Source organism: Lithobates pipiens, unplaced genomic scaffold (assembly GCF_037356315.1).
Source record: "Lithobates pipiens isolate NorthernLeopardFrog02 unplaced genomic scaffold, aLitPip1_a1.2 Scaffold_18, whole genome shotgun sequence".
Taxonomy (NCBI): Eukaryota; Metazoa; Chordata; class Amphibia; order Anura; family Ranidae; genus Lithobates; species Lithobates pipiens.
This window is the reverse complement of record NW_027507758.1, coordinates 559,784,007-559,804,637: the sequence shown is the minus strand read 5'-3', so window position 1 is coordinate 559,804,637 and position 20,631 is coordinate 559,784,007. Positions and strand designations below refer to the sequence as shown.

Below are 20,631 nucleotides of genomic sequence, written 5' to 3'. Positions count from 1 at the left end.
ATGATAAAATGGCATTACTTAGGCTACTTTCACAATGGCGTTAGGGTCATCAGCAGTAAAGCATCACTATTTTTAGCGGCCCTTTAATATCGTTTTTGTGGAGGTTTGTGGCTGCCAGCGAGGCACTTTTAACCCCTGCTAGCGGCCATAAAAGGGTTAAAACAGCCCTCAAAGCACTGCTGCAGTGGTGCTATGCCATACTCAAAAAGGAGAAGACTACTGGACTCTGTACTCTGGAGTGACGAGGCAAAGATAAATGTTTTTGGAACTGATAATTTTAAAACTGTATGGCATGGGTCTTCAAACTATGGCCCTCCAGTTGTTCAGGAACTACAATTCCCATCATGCCTAGTCCTGTCTGTGAATGTCAGACTTTTACAATGCCTCATGGGATGTGTAGTTTTGCAACAGCTGGAGGGCCATAGTTTGAGGATCCCTGCTGTATGGCATCGCAAAGGTGACGCATGGTGCCTACAGTGAAACATGGTGGTGGCAGTTTCCTTCTGTGGGGCTGCATGAGTGCTGCTGGTGTCGGGGAGCTGCATTTCATTCATAGCATCTTCTCTTTCAATATAGAGCAGTACACTGTTAATTCATGATACTAACATTAATCCGTGCCCTTGGTTGTTGTGCACTTTTCCAACATGACAATCATCCAAAACACATCCCTCTAAGGACACTTGCATTTCTTAAGAAAACAGAGTGAAAGTGATTCAACGGCCAAGTATGTCTTCTGATCTGAACCCAATCAAATACCTATTGGGAATTCTGAAGAGACAAGTTGTGCCTCACTCTTCATCCAGCATCTAGGCTCTAAAAGAGGTAATTCTTGAAGAATGGAAAAACATATGTAGCAACGTCTTTAACCTCTTCAGCCTAATGAGGACCTTCAAGGCCAAAGACAGCTGACATCCTTCAATATGTAGTGGGTTGTGAGGCATAGGGGGTGTAAAGATGGTGAAAGTTATTGGGCGCCAGACACTTCTTGGATGCAAAAGAGGTTTTATTTCTTTTAACAGTCCTTTTTATATTTTGAAGGGAAAGCGGGTTAGGGCCAGGACACCCTTAAGTAGTTGCAATTTCTATTGGCAGGCTCCAAGACTTCAATAGGAGGACGGCCATGCAGGAAAAGGCACCAGCAAGGTGCCACTTCTGCACGTGCAGGATTGCTGTCTCCTATGGAAACAGTACTTAACAGTTCCCAACACAAAGTTCAACAATTCAATCAGCTTGACTACAACTTATACTTGTAGTTCTTCAGCCCCTTGAGCTCCTACTCTCTCACTGGACACTCTGATTCACTGGCTCTGAATCCTGTGAGCTTCTCAAGGCTTTTGCGGTGGTATCCCCCTTAAGCATCACCCACGCTTCCCTGCTGGATCCCAAGCTTGGCACTCCAGATACTTTTGAAGCTTCACCCACTGCTAAATAGCACAGTCCCTGGCTTGACACATGAGGCTGCTCTGCAAGTGGCACCTCCACTGGTTGGGTCCCTAACTTGATCATCGCCTGAAATTTGCCAATTCTCCACCATGCCCGTTCTGTGAGAATACTGCTCCGGTCCTTGCTTCAGTTACTCACTGTGGTCCCTGGTTAAGGTGGCTAGCCCCTTAGCTTCCCTTCTACCTCCGACCATGACAGGTTCTCCGGCTGGCAGAACTGTCACTTTTGGTTGGATTGCAAGCCGCAGTCCCAACCCTGCACTGCCCTCTTAATTCTGAATAGGCCCTCACACAGCCTGGCAGCCCAACGCCCCCCCCCCCCCGGGATAGGCCCAATCTCCAGCCTAGCAGCACGGAGCGTAAAACACATGTCCACCCAGACAGCAGTCCGGGTGGCACAGAACATAGGTCACCTGACCTCACCTGAAGATATAGGTTTTCCCAGCAGGCCAAGGGATTCAAGAAACCCCTTGCCCATTGGCTGGGATACCCCATATACCCATAAGCTGACCTTGGGTTGCCCTTCGTACCACCAAGTTCCCGGCCACCTAGTGGTAGAAGAAAAAAGTGCAACAAGGCCAAACAGGGAGAAATCAATAGATCTCTATCAATTAACTGCAATAGCTACTCCTGATGAGGAATTTTGGGAGGAGTTCCCTGACAAAACCCCAGGGGGCTACAGATAGATGTTGCAATATGTCGCCCACTTGTTCATTCCATGTCTAGAAGATTTGGTGGCGTCCTTACAAATTGTGGTGGTCATACAAAATACTAGATGTAGTCATTTTTTTGTGGGGTTTATACATTTTTGCATCAACTAATTTAAGTAAAACTAAAGATTTTATAATCTAAGTTATATTATTAACCTTTCATGTAATGAGCTAAATAAATGTTCTATAAAACAAAATTTTGTCAAAATTTGGGAAATTGTTCTTGTTCATTGAGATATTGATTCAAATCTTACTTTTCAAAAGGGTTGTACTCATTTATGCTGAACGCTGTATATAGAAAACAAAAATAGGAACACCAGTAGGAGAAAGATATATAAACTACCATTGTCTGGCTACCATGCTGTTGCACTGGCATGACGTCCAGTGCTACTCCTGAATGTAAAAATATGGTTTATTGTGATGCAGAGGACTGCAGTTCAGATTGCCCAGGCTTGCCAAGTCAACATTAGAATGCCTAGACCAGAGACGGACTGACTATTCGAACACTCAGGCTAGTGCCCGAGGGCCAGTGCCACTAGAGGGCCCCATGAGAGGCTCCTATTAGTTTGTATAGAGAGGAATGAGTTGAGAAGGAGCGGAATGACATGGGATGGGGGTGATGTGAACATGGAGACAACCTGATGAGAATCTTACTGCAGAGCTGGGGGGGGGGGGGTCTAGACTGGTGCCCCGGGAGCCGCTGCTGCCTGCTGGCCAGCCAGGTTGCTCTTTACATTGCTGCTGAGGCAGAGAGAGGCAGAGCAGCCAGTGTGCTAAGCCCAAGCTGGCCATTGCCTAATAGATCAGGTGGTCAGCCCTAGTAGGGGAAATTAGATATGAAGTCTGCAGCAACAAACAAACGAGCTGTTCATGGGGGGAATGTGAGCTGAGAGCTGTGGATGGAATGGTGTGCAAAAGTGAGAGCTATGGACAGTGAGTGCAGAAGTGAGATGTTGAAGAAGGCAAACTTCAGATGTCGAATAGGTGCAGAGATGTACCATGGACTGGGACGCAGAGGTGATATGTGGACAGGGACGCAGAGGTGATATGTGGATGGGGACACAGAGGTGATATGTGGACGGGGGACACAGAGGTAATATGTAGACTGGGACGCAGAGGTGGTATGTGGATGGGGTCGCAGAGGTCATATGTGAATGGGGACGCAGAGGTGATATGTGGACGGGGACGCAGAGGTGATATGTGGACGGGGACACAGAGGTGAGCTGTGGTTGGGAGATGCAAAGGTGAACTGTGGACAGGGACGCAGAGGAGAGCTGTGGTTGGAAGGCGCTGTAATGAGGAGGGAGCCTGCCCATCATTGTCTGCTGTGTTCAGGGACAGCTCCGCCTGTGTCCTTTCCTCTCTGGGTTGGATCCCCCTACCTGTCCTTTTCTTTCTCTGCCTGATTGGGGACTATGTGGCAGGGGAAAGCGTTTGCTATGCCTGAGCTGGGGGACAACCGTGAGGCCAAGCCTTACCCCTGAGGCCACACATTACTGCTCGCTATCGATAACAGCTCAGGGTGTGAAAGAAAGAATAAGGAGGGAGAGGCTTAAGGGACGTACACACGGGTTGAATATCGAACAGCATCAGCCGGTTCAATATAAACCTGCATCACATGGGGGGGGGTGGGGGGCAGGACTGAAAAAGGTCTGTTGATCAGCATCCAATCAGAGCTCTTAGTGGGTATGTTCTGGTGGTGGGGGCGTCTCCCTTCAAAATACAATAACTCAGTGGGTTGAATTTGTTGTACTAAGTTGGCATAATTAATACAGCTTCTCCTCCCGAGCTCTTCAGTTTTTTTTATTGTTCAGCCTGATAGAAATCAGGAGATAGAGAGAGAGAGATGTGGGTGTGGCTTGAGTGTGGGCAGGGACAGAGGGGGGGGGCATGATCTCCTTTTTTTCTGGGGGCCCCATGAGTTGTCAGTCCGCCCCTGGTCTAAGACTGGCAGTAGCAATTTCCACGGAAAAGGTATTCATCTCATCATAATTTAACATTTGAGAATAGGTCTGGTGTAAAGTGAACTTGTGCCTCGAACATGCAGGGCAAAGCAGCTGGATCTCTTTATTACCCCCTCCTTACCTTCACTCCCTTCACTCTCCTGCCATACAGGAGATCAGCCACCAGGAGAGAGAGGAGTGAAATCCATATTTAAACTCTGAGTCTTTTCAGTCAGAGCTTACAGAGGGTTTAAAGACTCTTCCGACCTTCATGTGACCATACTGGGCCAATCACAAAGCACCAGTGCTGTCACATGCTCCTCCTAGAGGTACTGTGTATCTTCTTCAACCTTCAATGAAAGCAGTGATGAGGAGGTGAAGGAAAGTAAAGCATATACTGCTGAGGAAGAGTTTAGTGAAGCAAATGTATTGTGTTGTCCTGCATGGGCAAAGCACATGTTTTCTTTAAGGTATAATTCCTTTCAAGCATGTAACTATCAAGGCTGCTTGTATTTTAGGCTTATTGGGCCCCTATAGGAACTTACCAGGGTGAGCTTCCTCTCCACTCTGGCTGCATTGGGGATCTTGTCATAGTTGCGGATCTCTTGGTATGCCTTATGAAGCTTCCAGGCTATCCTGGTATAACAGGTGATAATGGTCACAGCAGGAGTGACTGTGCACAGTATGAACATGCTAATGATAAATGAGAATCCATTGGAGGAATTCTGAAACTCAGCCCAGGCGATGGTGCAAGAGAGCCCAAATGGTTCTGGCCCATAGTGGCCCCAGCCAACCAACGGGAAAATTGCCCACAGCAATGCGTACAACCATATGCCAGCTATTAGGATGTAGACCGCTTGCTTCTTAATGGTATTACCTGGAAAACACAATTAACAGTTCCGAGTGATAGATACAGTTATCAGAAGATTCAGTGAAAATGTAAAATTCTTAAGCTAGCTATAAACCTCAGATTATTGTTGAATGTGCAGGCTAGATCAGTCTTTAGATGAAATTTCTTAGGGCAGATGCAGCACAAGTAGGTGGCCTTAGCATTTATTTTCTCAGATCTGCCCAATTAGCTATTTCCCATAGAAAAATGGTGATCCAGTGTCGTCTAAATGTCCATAATAACGAGATTGAGAACCAATCTAGCTGAAAACAGGCAGATCAAGTGACACTCATTTCATATCCGCAGACTACTTAAAGTAGACCTAGCATTAGATTTTTTATTATAAGTACTGTACATGCATTCTAAGTAATGTGTAAGTGTTATGCCCTGTACACACGGTCGGAAATTCCAACGGAAAAGGTCCGATCGGATTATATTGTCGGAAAATCCGATCTTGTGTGGGCTCTATCATACTTTTTCTGTCAGAAATTCAGACGGAAAAAATTTGAGAGCAGGATCTCAAATTTTCCGACAACAAAATCCGATCAGACTTTGTCCGATCGTTTGTAGACAATTCTGATCGGACAAAGTGCCACACATGCTCAAATCAAATTATGAGACCAAAGCTATTGGCTACTAGCCTGAACATAGTCCCGTCGTAACGAACGAACGGCATCACGTTCCGAAAGATCGGATTTTCCATCAACTTTGTCCGACTGTGTTTATACAACACCAGTTTCGGACAAAAACCGTCAGAAAAAATCAGACGGATTTTGTGGTCGGAATGTCCGACCGTGTGTACGGGGGCTTAGACTTCTAAGCATTTATCATAGTACTCCCCCTAACAATGCCTTCATTTGCTTATCGGTCCTTGACACAATCAACTCATGATACCTGTAAAGTTCTTGGCTCTTGTTTTGTTTCTTGCTACAAAATAACAATATACAATCTGATCACTATGGAAATGCTTCATCCTGTCTGCAGCAGATTGAGGGTATCATCTTAAAGCGTTTGTTACCCCAACACTTCATATTCCTGATATGTGCCTGCAGTACCATGTACCTGCATGAGAAAGTATCCTTTTCTCTTTGTATTGCTTCCCTTTGTGTGAAATCACTGGTGTTCCTGCCAGTCCCTCTGCTTTCCTATTCAAAACTGACCACACTAAGCAGGGGAGCACATCATGGTCAGTTCCCTAGCTATGCTGTGAATTCAGTGCGCTCTCCTCCAATGATCAGACTTGTCCTGACACACCCTAGCTGCACAGGCATTCACTGGCAAGCTGTGTCTACAATTGTCCCTATCCCTGTACATTGCACACTCACATCATTCCCTACCCTCAAGGAGCCCACAATCCAAGGTCTCCATTCATATACTAGGGCCAATTTTGGGCAGAAGTCAATTAACCTACCTGCATGTCTTTGGATTGGGGGGGGGGGGAACCGGAGTACCCGGAGGAAACCCACGCAGGCACAGTGAGCACATGCAAACTCCAGGCAGGTAGTGTCGTGGTTGGGATTCGTGGTTGGGATTCGAATCAGCGACCCTTCTTACTGCTAGGGGAGAGTGCTACCCACTGCACCACTGTGCCGCCCGTTATGTGGAATGTGATCACTTATTAAAAAAAGCATTATAAATACCTCTTTTTTCCCTTTTTTATATCTATACAAAAATGTTTTGTCTTTCATTTCTATTTTAAATGGAATGGGTTGTTTTACAAGGTGATTGTTTACAATCGCTTTAAGCTTGCCATAGACTGATCAAATGTTTAGTGCCGCTATCAGAATGCAATGTCCTAGCGGAGGGTGGGGGGGTTATTGTTTGTGTGGACAGATCATTTCTTTTAATTGAATTAACAGACACGTTTTTTTTGTTCAGCCCCCTGGCTAAATTAAAAAGAAGACTAATGCCGTGTACACACGACCGGACTTTTCAACGGTCTAGGTCCGACGATATGAATCCGTCGGATATTACGATCGTGTATGGGCTTCAGCTGACTTTTTTTCCCCAAAAGTCAGACGGACCTAGAAATAAAACATGTTTTGAATCTTTCCAACGGACTCGAGTCCAGTAGAAAAATCTGTTCGTCTGTATGCTAGTCTGATGGACGAAAACCGATGCTAGGGCAGCTATTGGCTACTGGCTATGAACTTCCTTATTCTAGTGCGGTCGTGCGTCATCACGTTCGAATCCGTTGGACTTTGGTGTGCTTGTGTGTGGCCAAGTCTGTTCATTCAGAAAGTCTGTCGGAACTCTGCCGAAAGTCCGTTGGGAAGACCGTCTGATCCAGTCCGTCGAAAAGTCCAGTCGTGTGTACGCGGCATAACTGTGTATAGCCAACATTAGCCTGTCACATGGCTTGAACCCAAGGACAACTTTTTAGTGATAACTTACTCAGAATTGTGATGTTACTGAAAGATCACATTTAGTCCTCACAGGGTTATTTTGAGGAATTTGCCATTCTCGAAAAATGTATAGCTGCCCAGAGGACAATTACTGTATTTATTGGCATATAACACACACTTTTTCACCCTGAAAATCGGATGCAAAGGGTGTGTGTGCATTATACACCGATACTGCAATTTGGGCTGCCTAGGAGGGAATGGGGAGGGGGGGGGGATGAGAGCCGTCAGATTACATACAGTGAGAATCTTCTGTTTACTCAACGGCCTCTGTAATAGGAAGTCCCACCTCCTGGGCCGGCATTGGACCGTTGTTCTGTCTATCATAGAAGCCGGACCAGGAGGCGGGACTTTGTATTAAAGTGGCCGCCGAGTAAACAGGAGATTCTCGCTGTATTTAATCTGACCGTGCATGTCCCATCCCCCTCCCTGTCCCCTCCGAGACTGCAGTAATCTGAGGTGAGGCTGCATATGGGCACTGATCAGGCTACATTGATGGCAATGGTGAGGCTGCAGATGGGCATTGATCAAGGTGCAATGATGGCCAATTGTGAGGCTGCAGATGGACATTGATCAGGCTGCATTGATGGACAACTGTGAAGCTGCAGATGGCCATTGATCAGGCTGCATTGATGGTCAATTGTGAGACTCTAGATGGGCATTGATCAGGCTGCATTGATGGGTAATTGTGAGGCTGCAGATGGGCATTGATCAAGCTGCATTGATGGTCTATTGCGTGGCTGCAGATGGGCATTAATCAGGCTGCATTGATGGACAATTGTGAGGCTATAGATGGGCATTGATCAGGCTGTATTGATGGGCAATTGTGAGGCTGTAGATGGGCACTGATCAAGCTGCATTGATGGGCAATTGTGAGGCTGCAGATGGACATAGATCATACTGCAGATGGGTTGTGGCAAGGCTGCATTAATGGGCATTGACCCTTACTTTGCTTCAAAGTTCTTTATTTAAAATGTACGTTTTTTCCTGAAACGTCCCTCCTAAAATGAAGGTGCGTGTTATGCGCCTGTGCGTGTTATACTCCGATAAATACGGTATATAATTTTGAACGGAATTATGGATTACACCAACTTATTTGCTACATGAAAATATAGAAAATCGATGATTCAAATGGAAAACTTGAGGATTTTCCTTTTGTATTTACATTTTTATTTAGAAAAAAAGGCATGCAAACATAGACATAGCAATAAAACATTTAAAAGCTCTGCCAAAAAAATGAATGTTATTGTAAAATAAGGGCAGAGAGGTAGTCCAGATTTCAAAGTGTTTCTAAGGATCCCACGGCCAGTGATTGCTCATCATCGTTGCATCAAACGTGAAGAAAAAAGTTTCTTTTGCAGGGGGTCTGTGTTCTACAATCCATACAGAACAGAACATTCAGCCTCCTGGCTAGTTGTGAGACAATTGGAGTCTCCTTATATGTGCTGGATGTTCCATCACATCCTGCATGCAGCCTCTTTCTCAAAACCTCCATACCATTCATCTCAGTGAAGATTTAGGAAGATATTAAACCCAAAAACACAAGTGTACTATATTGCAGCTTACCAATTCATAGATGTTGTGGTTGCATTCATTTTTTTAGGCCTTTCACTTCATTTTCACCTAGTGATCTGGCCAGTAATTCTGTTAGAGTTTAACCACTTAAGGACCAAGCCTCTTTCTGAGTTAAAAAGTTATTTTTTTTGCTAGAAAATTACTTAGAAAAAAAAATGATAATGTTTGGGGGTTCTAACACCTAGAGAATAAAATGGTGGTTGTTGCAATACTTTCTGTCACACTGTATTTGCGCAGTGGTCTTACAAGTGCACTTTTTTGGAAAAAAAAAGACACTTTTTTTGAATAAAAAAAATAAGACACCAGTAAAGGTAGCCCAATTTTTTTTTATAATGTGAAAGATAATGTTACACCGAGTAAATTGATACCCAACATGTCACGCTTCAAAATTGCACCCGCTCGTGGAATGTCGACAAACCTTTACCCTTAAAAATCTCCATAGGCGATGTTTAAAAAAATTCTACAGGTTGCGTTGCAGAGGAGGTTTAGGGCTAGAATTATTGCGCTTGCTCTACCAATCATGGCGATGCTGCACATGTGTAGTTTGGACACCGTTTTCATTTTCGGATGTTGCTCACGTATGCGTTCGCTTCGGCACGCAAGTTTGGCAGGCGGGGCGCTTTTAAACTTTTTTTTTCTTATTTATTTTACCTTTTATTTTTTATTTTTACACTGTTCTTTTAAAAAAAAAATGTGCCACTTTTATTCCTATTACAAGAAATGTAAACATCCCTTGTAATAGAAAAAAAGCATGACAGGACCTCTTAAATATGAGATCTGTGGTCAAAAAGTCCTCAGATCTCATATTTACAGTAAAATGCAGTAAAAAAAAAAAAAAAAAATTTGGTCATTTGAATTTGTTTTTTTAAATGGCCCTTTAAGAGCTATGGGTGGAAGTGACGTTTTGACATTGCTTCTGCCCTGCAATGGTATAGAGATGGGTGGGGGCCATCCTCGTCTTCTTGCCTAGCAGGAAGAAGGATCCAATTGTCTCGGACGCTGCCAACGTCCCTGGTAAGCGGCGGAGGGCACCAGAGTGCGGCGGGAGAGGTGTGAGGCCCTCTCCCGCCGCCAAAAAAAGTGATCTTGCGGCAAATCTGCCACAGAGACCACTATTATCAGAAACCAGACCGCCCACTGAATAAGAGGATACCGGGGTTATGACAACTATCTGCTGTCATAACAAAGATATCCCTCTTCAAAGTTAGGACGTATATCAGTGTGCGGCGGTCCGGAAGTGGTTACGTTTCTAGAATAGACCAAGCTGTCAAGCAAAAGTGGCAGATAAAGGAATGAGACAAACCATTTAACACTGATGGGGGTGCTTACAATGGTCCACTTTTATGCATTTATGTAAAACCTCTACCCCAAAAGAAAAGAAAAAAACTGTTGCTGTAACTGCTTATAAAGTGTTAGCTGTCCAAAGATGTCCTTGTTGCTTCTCCATCCAGAATGCAGACACCCCAAGACAAGAAGTATGTCACTGGCTCGCTCGCCAGGGTAAAAACAAAGAAAAAAGTCTCAAAAAAGCACACTTCATTGAGGCTTGGTTCACGCTATTGCAAATTGGATGTGGCATCCAATTTGCATGTCAGGAGATTGTGACCGGCTCTCTAAGGAGCCAGTTCTCACATTTCCGGAGTGCCTCCGATGCGAATTGCACAGGGGTCCTGTGCGTCCATTTCAGCTCTGAAATAGGCCAAAAATTTGGGCTGAAATTGGATCTGAAATGGTGAATGGAGATGCACCGGACCCCTGCTGCAAGACGCTCCTTCCTTCAGTGTGAACCCGGCCTTAAGGATTGGTATACTGCAGCAATGTATCCACTTTTTGTTTTCGGGTTTATTACCACTTTAAATTATACAGCGGAGGGGGAAAGGAGTTTGGACAGTGTTTAACTCATCTCACACTGCTACACAGACCTACGACTACCACCATCTTATCTCATAAATTGCTATGGACTAGTTGGCAGGTAAATCCCATTCACAATGCGGCCCTGGAACCAGTGGGGCTGTTTATCACAACTGGCCAAGGGGCATGGCAAGAAAGCGAAAAGAATAAAACCTGCACTGTTATAAGAGAAGGTCTCTAAAGACAAAAAGACAAAAGACTTTTGTCCAAACCATGAAACATCGTAGCAATGGAAGCTGAACTCAATGCATAAAAAAGTCCTATCTTCTTCCCTCACTTTTTGTCATGTTGGCGCTTATATTGTGAAAAATGCTCTATCAATGAAGCTGCATGTTCCTTTTGTAACCCATAGACAAGTAGGGTATAGCTAGCAGGGCCCACATCACTAAACTTTTCATGGTTCCCTTGCAAAATGTCTTGCTTGTGGGTGTCTCAATGTCTGTGATAGTGGGTTGCATTTTGGCAGGACGGAAAGGGTGTCCTTTTGGAGAAAGTTTTGAGCGTTCCAACATGGAGACATGGAGCACTATGGGGAGTATCATGTCATAATGTTCCAGGAAGTGACCTGTCACTTGTACAAAGGACAGGTTACCATTACAGAAAGTTACCACTGACTATAACATGACCATAGCTTCAAATTGGAAAGAACCCAACCATGGGTAGAAAGTCCACAACTTACGAGTGATGCAGAATTTTTGTGGGAATCCAGACAAAACTTTTAGTTTTGTATAGATACACTTGATAGGGTATAAATAGGGTTAGGACCTCTCTTTAAATTTTTATTTGTGATCCTACTTGGAGCTTTCACTATTCCTTTTTGTTCGAGTGGATTTGAGAAAACCTTTGTGTAGATCAAGAAGACATTATCAAAAAATGATAGGGCCTGTGCTTGCTTGTCCTAGAACTTAAGTAAATCTGATGCAGTGTCTGTTAGCAGGTCTCTTCAAAAATCAGTCCACCAGATTTTGTTCTGATTCGCAGCAGATAAAGCTCTCCAAAAGAAACACTGCCTATTGTCTACAGCAGCCTTTCTCAACCCTTTTCAACACAGAGGAACCCTTGAAATAGTTCTCCGGGCTCGGGGAACCCCAGCTAAATTTTAGAAATCTACAACTCATGATACACTAGTGTGATGGTCAGTGGGAAGAATGGTCCTTACACTTGTGGTCATTGGGAAGAATTACCTCCTTACAGATAGCTAAAAAGATCAATGGTGTCAGTGGGAACTTATCTGAAATTGCCCAATGCTGAAGGAACCCCTAGCAATCTTTGGAGGAACCCTAGGGTTCCAGGGAACTCTGGTTGAGAATCACTGGTCTACAGTATATTTATTAGATACCATTTTTATGCAGGTCTATATGTGGATGTCCCTTCAACTGGATCTTTAACCACTTGTCTACCAGCAATGTTTGTAAACGGTGGCTGGTAGACAGGAATTCTCCCTGGCTGCTATAGCAGAGGATGTGCAAATTACTTTGAATATTACTCTCCTCCTTTCAGTAAGAATTTTAGAAAGAAAGAAAAAAATTATGAAAGGGTTACTAATATGGGCCAAGGCAGTGAGACCACTAACCAATCATAATTCAGATTAACACAGACGTCTTCCCACTTCCCAGTATTGCCAATTCATATATTGGCATGGTTGGAGTGTTCCCTCCGCCCAACCCAAACACACCATTCGTTTTATTACCTGAGTAATATTTTAAAATAACATCTCTCAAATGTTGTAACATTTCTCAAATGTCTCGAGCTCTACTGTCTGTGTCTATAGGCACACACAGCTCATCTCGGGATCGAGCCTGCATGTCTGCCTCCACAACGAGCCGCTTGCTAAACTGACACACACAGAAGAGTGGAAAGTGACAAAGGGGGACCCCAGAGGAGGAGGTTCAGGCTGCTATGTAAAATGCCATTGCACAGGTATAACATGTTTATTATTTAGGGGGAAAAGTTATCTTTACGACCACTTTAAATGAATTGATGATGCTCTGCTTAGTCATAGGAAAAATGTGACACTAGGCTCAGTGAGAATCCTTATTCCTGGTCTGGGGTTAATCGGACCTCGTTATCATCACAAATATATTATTAATATATTTGTAAAGACTGATGTCCCAATACTTTTGACAGTATGCTGATAACATGCAGATTAATCTGTCCAACAAAAGTGACAGAGGCCTGCATCGGACACCCCGACAGTGTTATGTTTGTTTGCTTGGTGTACATTTATGGATTTAAGCACATGGGCACATTTGGTCGCCAAGCCCAAATACATTGCATATTTCTGGGGCAAGGTTGTCCTGGAACTGCATACAACTTCCCATAGACATGAATGGGTGAAGTGAGCTGTACAATATGGTCCATCTGTGTACATGCTTTGTGTGATCATCACATTCAATATTTGACTGACACCACTGTTAAGAACTTTCTAACCACTGTTTAGGTAACAAAATGCAATTTCAACAAAAGTCAACCCTTTCTGTTAAGAAAATCATTTTATCAGTGATAGGCCCCATCCAATGAAGTACTACTGCACTCCTTTCCTCATTCTTTCTCACCATTGCACACTTTCTTTGTAAATATGCATGAGACTTTCTTTATGGTCTCTTTCTGTTTCCAACTTGCAGGTGTAAACAAGTGTAGAAATGTGAATTATAATATCCCAAAGGATGTAAAAAAAAGACTAATTTAAAAGTACACGTTAGTGACTTACGCTTAACAAGCAATGACTTTTGAGCTGACCTCACCCAGAGGCAGTGGCGTCGCTGGGGGTGGCTTTTGGGGCTATAGCTCTGAATCTGGGGCCCATGGCCCCAAGTCTCTGCAGAGATCCCCAAGGGGAGGGGGGGGAGGCTCTCTGGTGACCCTGATGTAAGCAGGGGCTCTCTGGGGACCCTGATGTAAGGGGAGGGTCTCTAGGGACTCTGATTTTAAGGGGGAGGCTCTCTGGGGACCCTAATGTAAGGGAGGCTCTCTGGGAACCCTGATGTAAGTGGGGGGCTCTCTGGGGACCCTGATGCAAGGGGGGGTTCTCTGGTGACCCTGAAGTAAGCAGCTCTCTGGGGACCCTGATGTAAGGGGAGACTCTCTGGGGACCCTGATGTAAGGGGGGGGGGTCTCTGGGGTCCCTGATATAAGTGGGGGGCTCTCTGGGGATATATACACACACGTATATTACTGTATATACATGTGTATGCCCGCCCAAGCGCATGACTTTCTTTACTAATCTGCTATGGGCTCTAGCCCCAGATCTTTTGTAGACCTAGCAACGCCCCTGCCCAGAGGTCTTGTTAAGAAGGGACTCCACCCTACAAGTTTTGTATATCCACTTCACATCTATGTTGGTACCATATATGATGTCATGCGGTCAATGTTCTTACTTACGGGTGCTTGTGGTTGTGCTGGTCACCAGATAGCGAATCACTGCCATTGCCGTTAAAGTCGTCATACTGGCTACTCCAAAGAAGAATCCCATTAGAGCATAATAAAGACAAGTCGGCTGTCCACCAATCCAGGCATGATTCCAGGCAGAGGCAATAGCCAGGGGGTACATGGTGATGGCCATACCAAAGTCCGTTATGGCTAAGTTTATTGAAAGCAGGTCCGGAGGCTTCAAGTGGGATGAACATTTTATGGCTGTGGCGAGTACAGCCAGATTACCAACCGCGCTTAAAATGGCTGCAGAAAAAAGAGATGCCAATAAGTGTTTTGTACAAAAGGGCTTTACACACAGTACAATTAGTTGTAAATCAGTAGCTGTATACATATTCTGGGTTAATAGATCACAATGCAAAGCACAAGTACATAGCTCCCAATTGTCCATGATTTGGAGGGACTGTCCCTGATTTGGAACAAAGTCCCTCTGTCCCTCATTTTGGTCTCATCTATATAGTTGTATATAAAATGCACTATTTATCTTTCAAAAAGTGTTTCCAAGGGCTAAACTTTTCATCCAAATTGCTGCATTTGTAAATTTCGAAAGCCAGTATAAAGGAGTAGTAGTGGTAAAAAAATGCACTTGTGGGTTAAAGTGGTTGTAAACCCTTACAAACCACTTTGACCTACAGGTAAGCCTAGATTAAGGCTTACCTGTAGGTCCAAGAAATATCTCCTAAACCTATACGGTTTAGGAGATATTTACCTGAAGACAGCCACCGCATGTGCCGCAGATAGAGGCGCGCAGGCGCACTGGGTAAGCCGCAGATCGCGGCGATATGCCGCGAGTGTCGGCTCCCGTGCGCATGTGCAGGAGTGACGCCATCGCTGCTCCGGCGAATCACAGCGCCGGAGCAGCGAGACCCACGGAGACCCACCAAGAAGATGGACGCTCGGAACTACAGGGGACAGTGGTGACTTCGCTGGCTCCTGTGTCAGGTAAGTGACACATAATGGACTACTATGTGATGCAAAGTAGCCCATTATGCTTTACCTTTGCAGGGAATCAAAGAGGAAGTAAACTCATCAGGGTTTACTTCCTCTTTAACAAATATTTTTTTGTATAATTCTCCTTTAAGGGGGCGTGATAGGGGGGCGTGTCCTATACCTACATACTTTTGCTAACTGTCCCTCATTCCCATCTTAAAAAGTTGGGAGGTATGCAATTATTAGATACAAAGAGTATAAGCATTTCAGCCAGGTAACAAGCAGTTCTAATAAGCCAGAAATGGTTGTGCTATAATTACTATTATGACAGGTTCACTTTAAAGATTCTTTTACATAACGCAGATTATTTAAAATACAGCAACAAGGATATTATTTGATTTCCTTAAACTTATGATAGCTGATGAATATCATATGACTTTACACACTGTATTTTTCCTCTACATTCCCCTATCGACAAAATATATTTATTTCGAGAAAACGCTTTCCTGCTGTTTTTTGAGTTTTTGACATTTGTTTGAAGGCTGATAAAATATCGGCATTGATATCAGCATGATATAGTGGCTGTTTGATGTTGGCGTAATAACAGTGGCATGCTGATAGCAAAATTGCAAACTAAAGTAGAACTTCTTACTTTAAACCCACCCCACTCTCTTTGCCCCCCCCCCCCAAAAAAAATCTATATGCCACCTAACAAAACAAAACAAAATCTAAAAGTCCCTTTTATAGGTATGCACACTGCACAGCCTATTATAGCACCTCAAATCTCAAACACATATGCGTGTGTGCGTGTGTATATATACTGATGGTGTCAATAAAGCAGTAGACAGTGTCAGTAGGGCAGAGATTGGAGTCAGTAGGGCAGTGAATGGTGTCAGTAGTTTTAATTTTTATTGTCTTTTTACAACTTTATGTTTTTTATTTTGTAGGGGGCTTGTTAGGGGGCTTTGGTGAAATATCGGCAGTTTAGACAGGGGGAATCTGAGCCACACAAGGTGATTAGGGTGTGCCCAGGCACACCTGGCACACCCTGTGCGCATGCCTATGGTCCCTTTTAATTACCTAAATCCATTTTTTTGGGACATGCCAAGTCCTGCGTTTTCTATTTTCTTCACTGCAGCAAAGGATGGTCCTTCTGTGGATGCCCATGCCACTGCCTGGGTGACATGGACACTTCCTATTGCTTGTTTAGTGGCGTGGTTCTCTCAGGATCCAGAAGACTGTACAGAGTGATGAACCACAAAGAGTTGACTGGTCGGCATGGGCACAGACTGGAGCGTTGGATCACTGGTCTCCAAAGCTGGAAGCAGAGCCGATGAGGGACATGAACCAGACTTCAGTCAGTAAAAGTTAGCTTCAGATTTTCTTTTTTTTCTACAAAAGACTGTGAATTGAGTCATAGCACTGGTGTAGCGGGAAAGAGGTTGTAGGAGGAAGCACTGGGAGGGAGGGTCGTGATTTAGGAACACAGTCTACATACTTAAGCTCACCGTACACTGATTGAAATTTATCTGATCCAGCAGGAAGTGGTTGAATTTTGATCAGTGTGTGGCTTTTCCACTTGACAAAAGTTGATTATTTAATTGATTTCTATAGAAGGGACATGCTGGAAAACGTTGGGACAATCAGCAACTGCAGTCAATCAACTGGTGCCACTGATCAACGTAACAAAGGTGAGTGTTGCTGTTAGGATACAATGTCCAAGTGGGTGAGGTTCATCCAACCACCTTGTTTGTGTGGAATCCACACCACTGGTGTAGCAAAAAAAAAAAAGTAACCGTATTTTCCCGGCCTTGGTATGAGTCAGTCAGTCAGCTACCTCTTGGTTCTTACGTTGTCAATGCCCTGAGAATCTCGCTGATGATGCAGGAGAAGAGTTCCCAAACGCATCCACTACAACCACTTTTTTGTGTTTCAAATCTGGAAACCCTTATGGAAAAACATAAGAGGAAAAATGTTCTCACTGCCACGAAATTGGGCTTTATCCACACAAATAACGTGTATGGAGGACCACAACCCCAAGGATGCCCCCTGCCCTTCCTCAGGACATTGAATTCTGATATTCTGAAACAAATCTGCCCTGGGAGTTTAAATGTGATTGGTGCTGCATGAAGCAGAGAAAGAAGCAGTGTATAAAAAAGTATTATGCTTGAAATAAAAATACAGCTTACTCAGTAAAAAAAAATTAAACTAGCTTTTTCAAATGTTATTTTTTTTTTTTACAAATCGAAGGAGGGCTGTATATATTAACCAGTTGCCGACCGGGCCATAGCCGAATGATGGCTACAACATGGTCGGATAACTCTGGGAGGGGGCGTACTATGACGTCCTCCCAGAATCACGCTCCCATGCGCCTCATGTTCAGTTCAGTTCCTCTCCTCGCAGCGATCTGTACATTGTGCGAGGAGAGGAAGAAGCCGGGTGCAGGAGTGCTGTGGGCTGGATCTGAAGTGCTGATCTCTGCTCATTCCTGCCCATCCATGCTCAATCCTTGGCTCATCCATGCCCAGCCATGCTCAGCCATGTCCAGCTATGCTCATCTATCCCCAGCCATGCTCACCCATGCCCAGCCTTGCCCAGACATGCCCAACCATGCTCATCCATGCCCTGCCCTCCCCATCCGTGCTTTTCCATGGCTCATCTGTGCCCATCCATGGCTACCCATGCTCATCCGTGCCCATCCATGGCTCATCCATGCTCATTCATGCTCATCCACGCCACGTCAGTGCTCATCCAACACTCAACACTTTTTTTTAGTTATCATTTTTTTCCACTTTTTCGCCAAAAAATTAAATGTTCAGAAGACTCATTATGCCTCATAGATTATAAATTGGGGTGTTTGCTTTACAAAATGTGGTTCTTTTTTGGGCGTTTCTATTCTCCTGGTTAGTGATGGACGAACGTTTCGCCCGGCGGTCGTTTCGCGGCGAATTTCCGACTTTCGCCGTCCGCGGGTTCGAACGCCTTTTTCCGTCGTTCGCCCCGGCGGACTTACGTGTTTAATGTATACAAGAACTTTAACCTTTCGTGACACGTTTATCATGTGTTACAGGACAACCAATTGAGACATGACAGCTCATGGACACTTGGACATTCCCCCTAACCTATAAATACACCCGATCCGGTGGCCATTTTACATTCTTTCTTCTGTCACTGTAGGGAAAGGATCCTGTGTGGAGTAGGGACAGAGAAAACGCTAGCTATTTGGTACACAAAAGTTCTTTTCAGGACTGGTATAGGTGTTAGGTCAGCAGCCTGAGTTTCTTTTGTCAGTTTAGATAAAGGGACAGAGCGCTGTATGCTGCTATTTTAGGGACAGCTCAGCCAGATTAGTCTTTCTTCATCATCATCATCATCATCATCATTAGCTGTTACTATCAGGTCCACAAAAGAGCTGTTCCAGCTAATCGTTCCAGCCTACTCTTTTTTGCCAATTTGTATAGGGACAGGCAGGAAGCAGTGTGTCAGGCAGTGAGGATAATTTTAAAGACTTGCTGTTACTATTAGTTCCACAAAGGTTCTTTTCAGGACTGGTATCAGTGGTACGGTAATAGGCTTGTACACGTATAATATTCTTTCTTCCAAATATAGAAAGAATATTATACTTGACTGCTGCCCTTCTGCTGCAGTCTGCTAATCATTCACAACTCACTTGTTCCACAAAGCTCTTTATCAGGACTGGTAACTTGGTCTGTCTAGGGTGCTACGGTACATAGGCTTGGGTGCGGTACAGTCTGCTGTTCTGTAAGGACCGCTATCGGTCCACAATACATAGGGTTGCCGTGCACTACTGCTGACCGCTGCCCTATACTGCAGCAGTCCTTCAGCGGTATAGGGACTGACGCACAGTCTGCTAAACACTAATACACAACCTGCTTGGTCCACAAAAGTTCTTATAAGGACTGGTAACTTGGTATAGGGTGCTACGGTACATAGGCCTGAGTGCGTTACAGTCTGCTGTTCTGTAAGGACCGCTATCGGTCCACAATACATAGGGTTGACGTGCACTACTGCTGACCGCTGCCCTATACTGCAGCAGTCCTTCAGCGGTATAGGGACTGACGCACAGTCTGCTAAACACTAACACACAACCTGCTTGGTCCACAAAAGTTCTTATAAGGACTGGTAACTTGGTATAGGGTGCTACGGTACATAGGCCTGAGTGCAGTACAGTCTGCTGTTCTGTAAGGACCGCTATCGGTCCACAATACATAGGGTTGCCGTGCACTACTGCTGACCGCTGCCCTATACTGCAGCAGTCCTTCATTGGTATAGGGACTGACGTACAGTCTGCTAATCACTAACACACAACCTGCTTGGTCCACAAAAGTTCTTATAAGGACTGGTAACTTGGTATAGGGTGCTACGGTACATAGGCCTGAGTGCGTTACAGTCTGCTGTTCTGTAAGGACCGCTATCGGTCCACAATACATAGGGTTGCCGTGCACTACTGCTGACCGCTGCCCTATACTGCAGCAGTCCTTCAGCGGTATAGGGACTGACGTACAGTCTGCTAATCACTAACACACAACCTGCTTGGTCCACAAAAGTTCTTATAAGGACTGGTAACTTGGTATAGGGTGCTACGGTACATAGGCCTGAGTGCGTTACAGTCTGCTGTTCTGTAAGGACCGCTATCGGTCCACAATACATAGGGTTGCCGTGCACTACTGCTGACCGCTGCCCTATACTGCAGCAGTCCTTCAGCGGTATAGGGACTGACGCACAGTCTGCTAAACACTAACACACAACCTGCTTGGTCCACAAAAGTTCTTATAAGGACTGGTAACTTGGTATAGGGTGCTACGGTACATAGGCCTGAGTGCAGTACAGTCTGCTGTTCTGTAAGGACTGCTATCGGTCCACAATACATAGGGTTGCCGTGCACTACTGCTGACCGCTGCCCTATACTGCAGCAGTCCTTCAGCGGTATAGGGACTGACGCACAGTCTGCTAAACACTAACACACAACCTGCTTGGTCCACAAAAGTTTTTATAAGGACTGGTAACTTGGTATAGGGTGCTACGGTACATAGGCCTGAGTGCAGTACAGTCTGCTGTTCTGTAAGGACCGCTATCGGTCCACAATACATAGGGTTGACGTGCACTACTGCTGACCGCTGCCCTATACTGCAGCAGTCCTTCAGCGGTATAGGGACTAAGAGTTTTGTCACAGGGTGATTTAAAAAATGACAGGCAGAGGAAGAGGCAGGCCCTTCCGCAGGGGTGGTAGGGGTAGGGCAGGAGCAACAGCCTTGAGCCAAAGTGGGAAGTTGCAGAAGGTGCGTTCAATTACTTTAAAGGACGCACCAGACTTGGTTGAGTGGCTCACTCAGCCTTATTCTTCTGCACCCTCCTCATCCTCTCGATCTGCACCCTCTT

General features: G+C 44.8%; 1 protein-coding gene across 1 annotated transcript in view; it reads right to left on the bottom strand.

Annotated features, from left to right (window-relative positions):
* LOC143988983 (opsin-5-like) overlaps positions 1-20,631 on the bottom strand; it is a 78,582-nt gene that overhangs the window by 17,019 nt on the left and 40,932 nt on the right. The window contains exons 2-3 of the mRNA XM_077488957.1: positions 14,254-14,547; positions 4,641-4,972 (exon numbers count right to left, since the gene is read on the bottom strand). Of these exons, the coding sequence (XP_077345083.1) occupies positions 4,641-4,972; positions 14,254-14,547 (626 nt within the window). The remainder of the gene's footprint in view (positions 1-4,640; positions 4,973-14,253; positions 14,548-20,631) is intronic.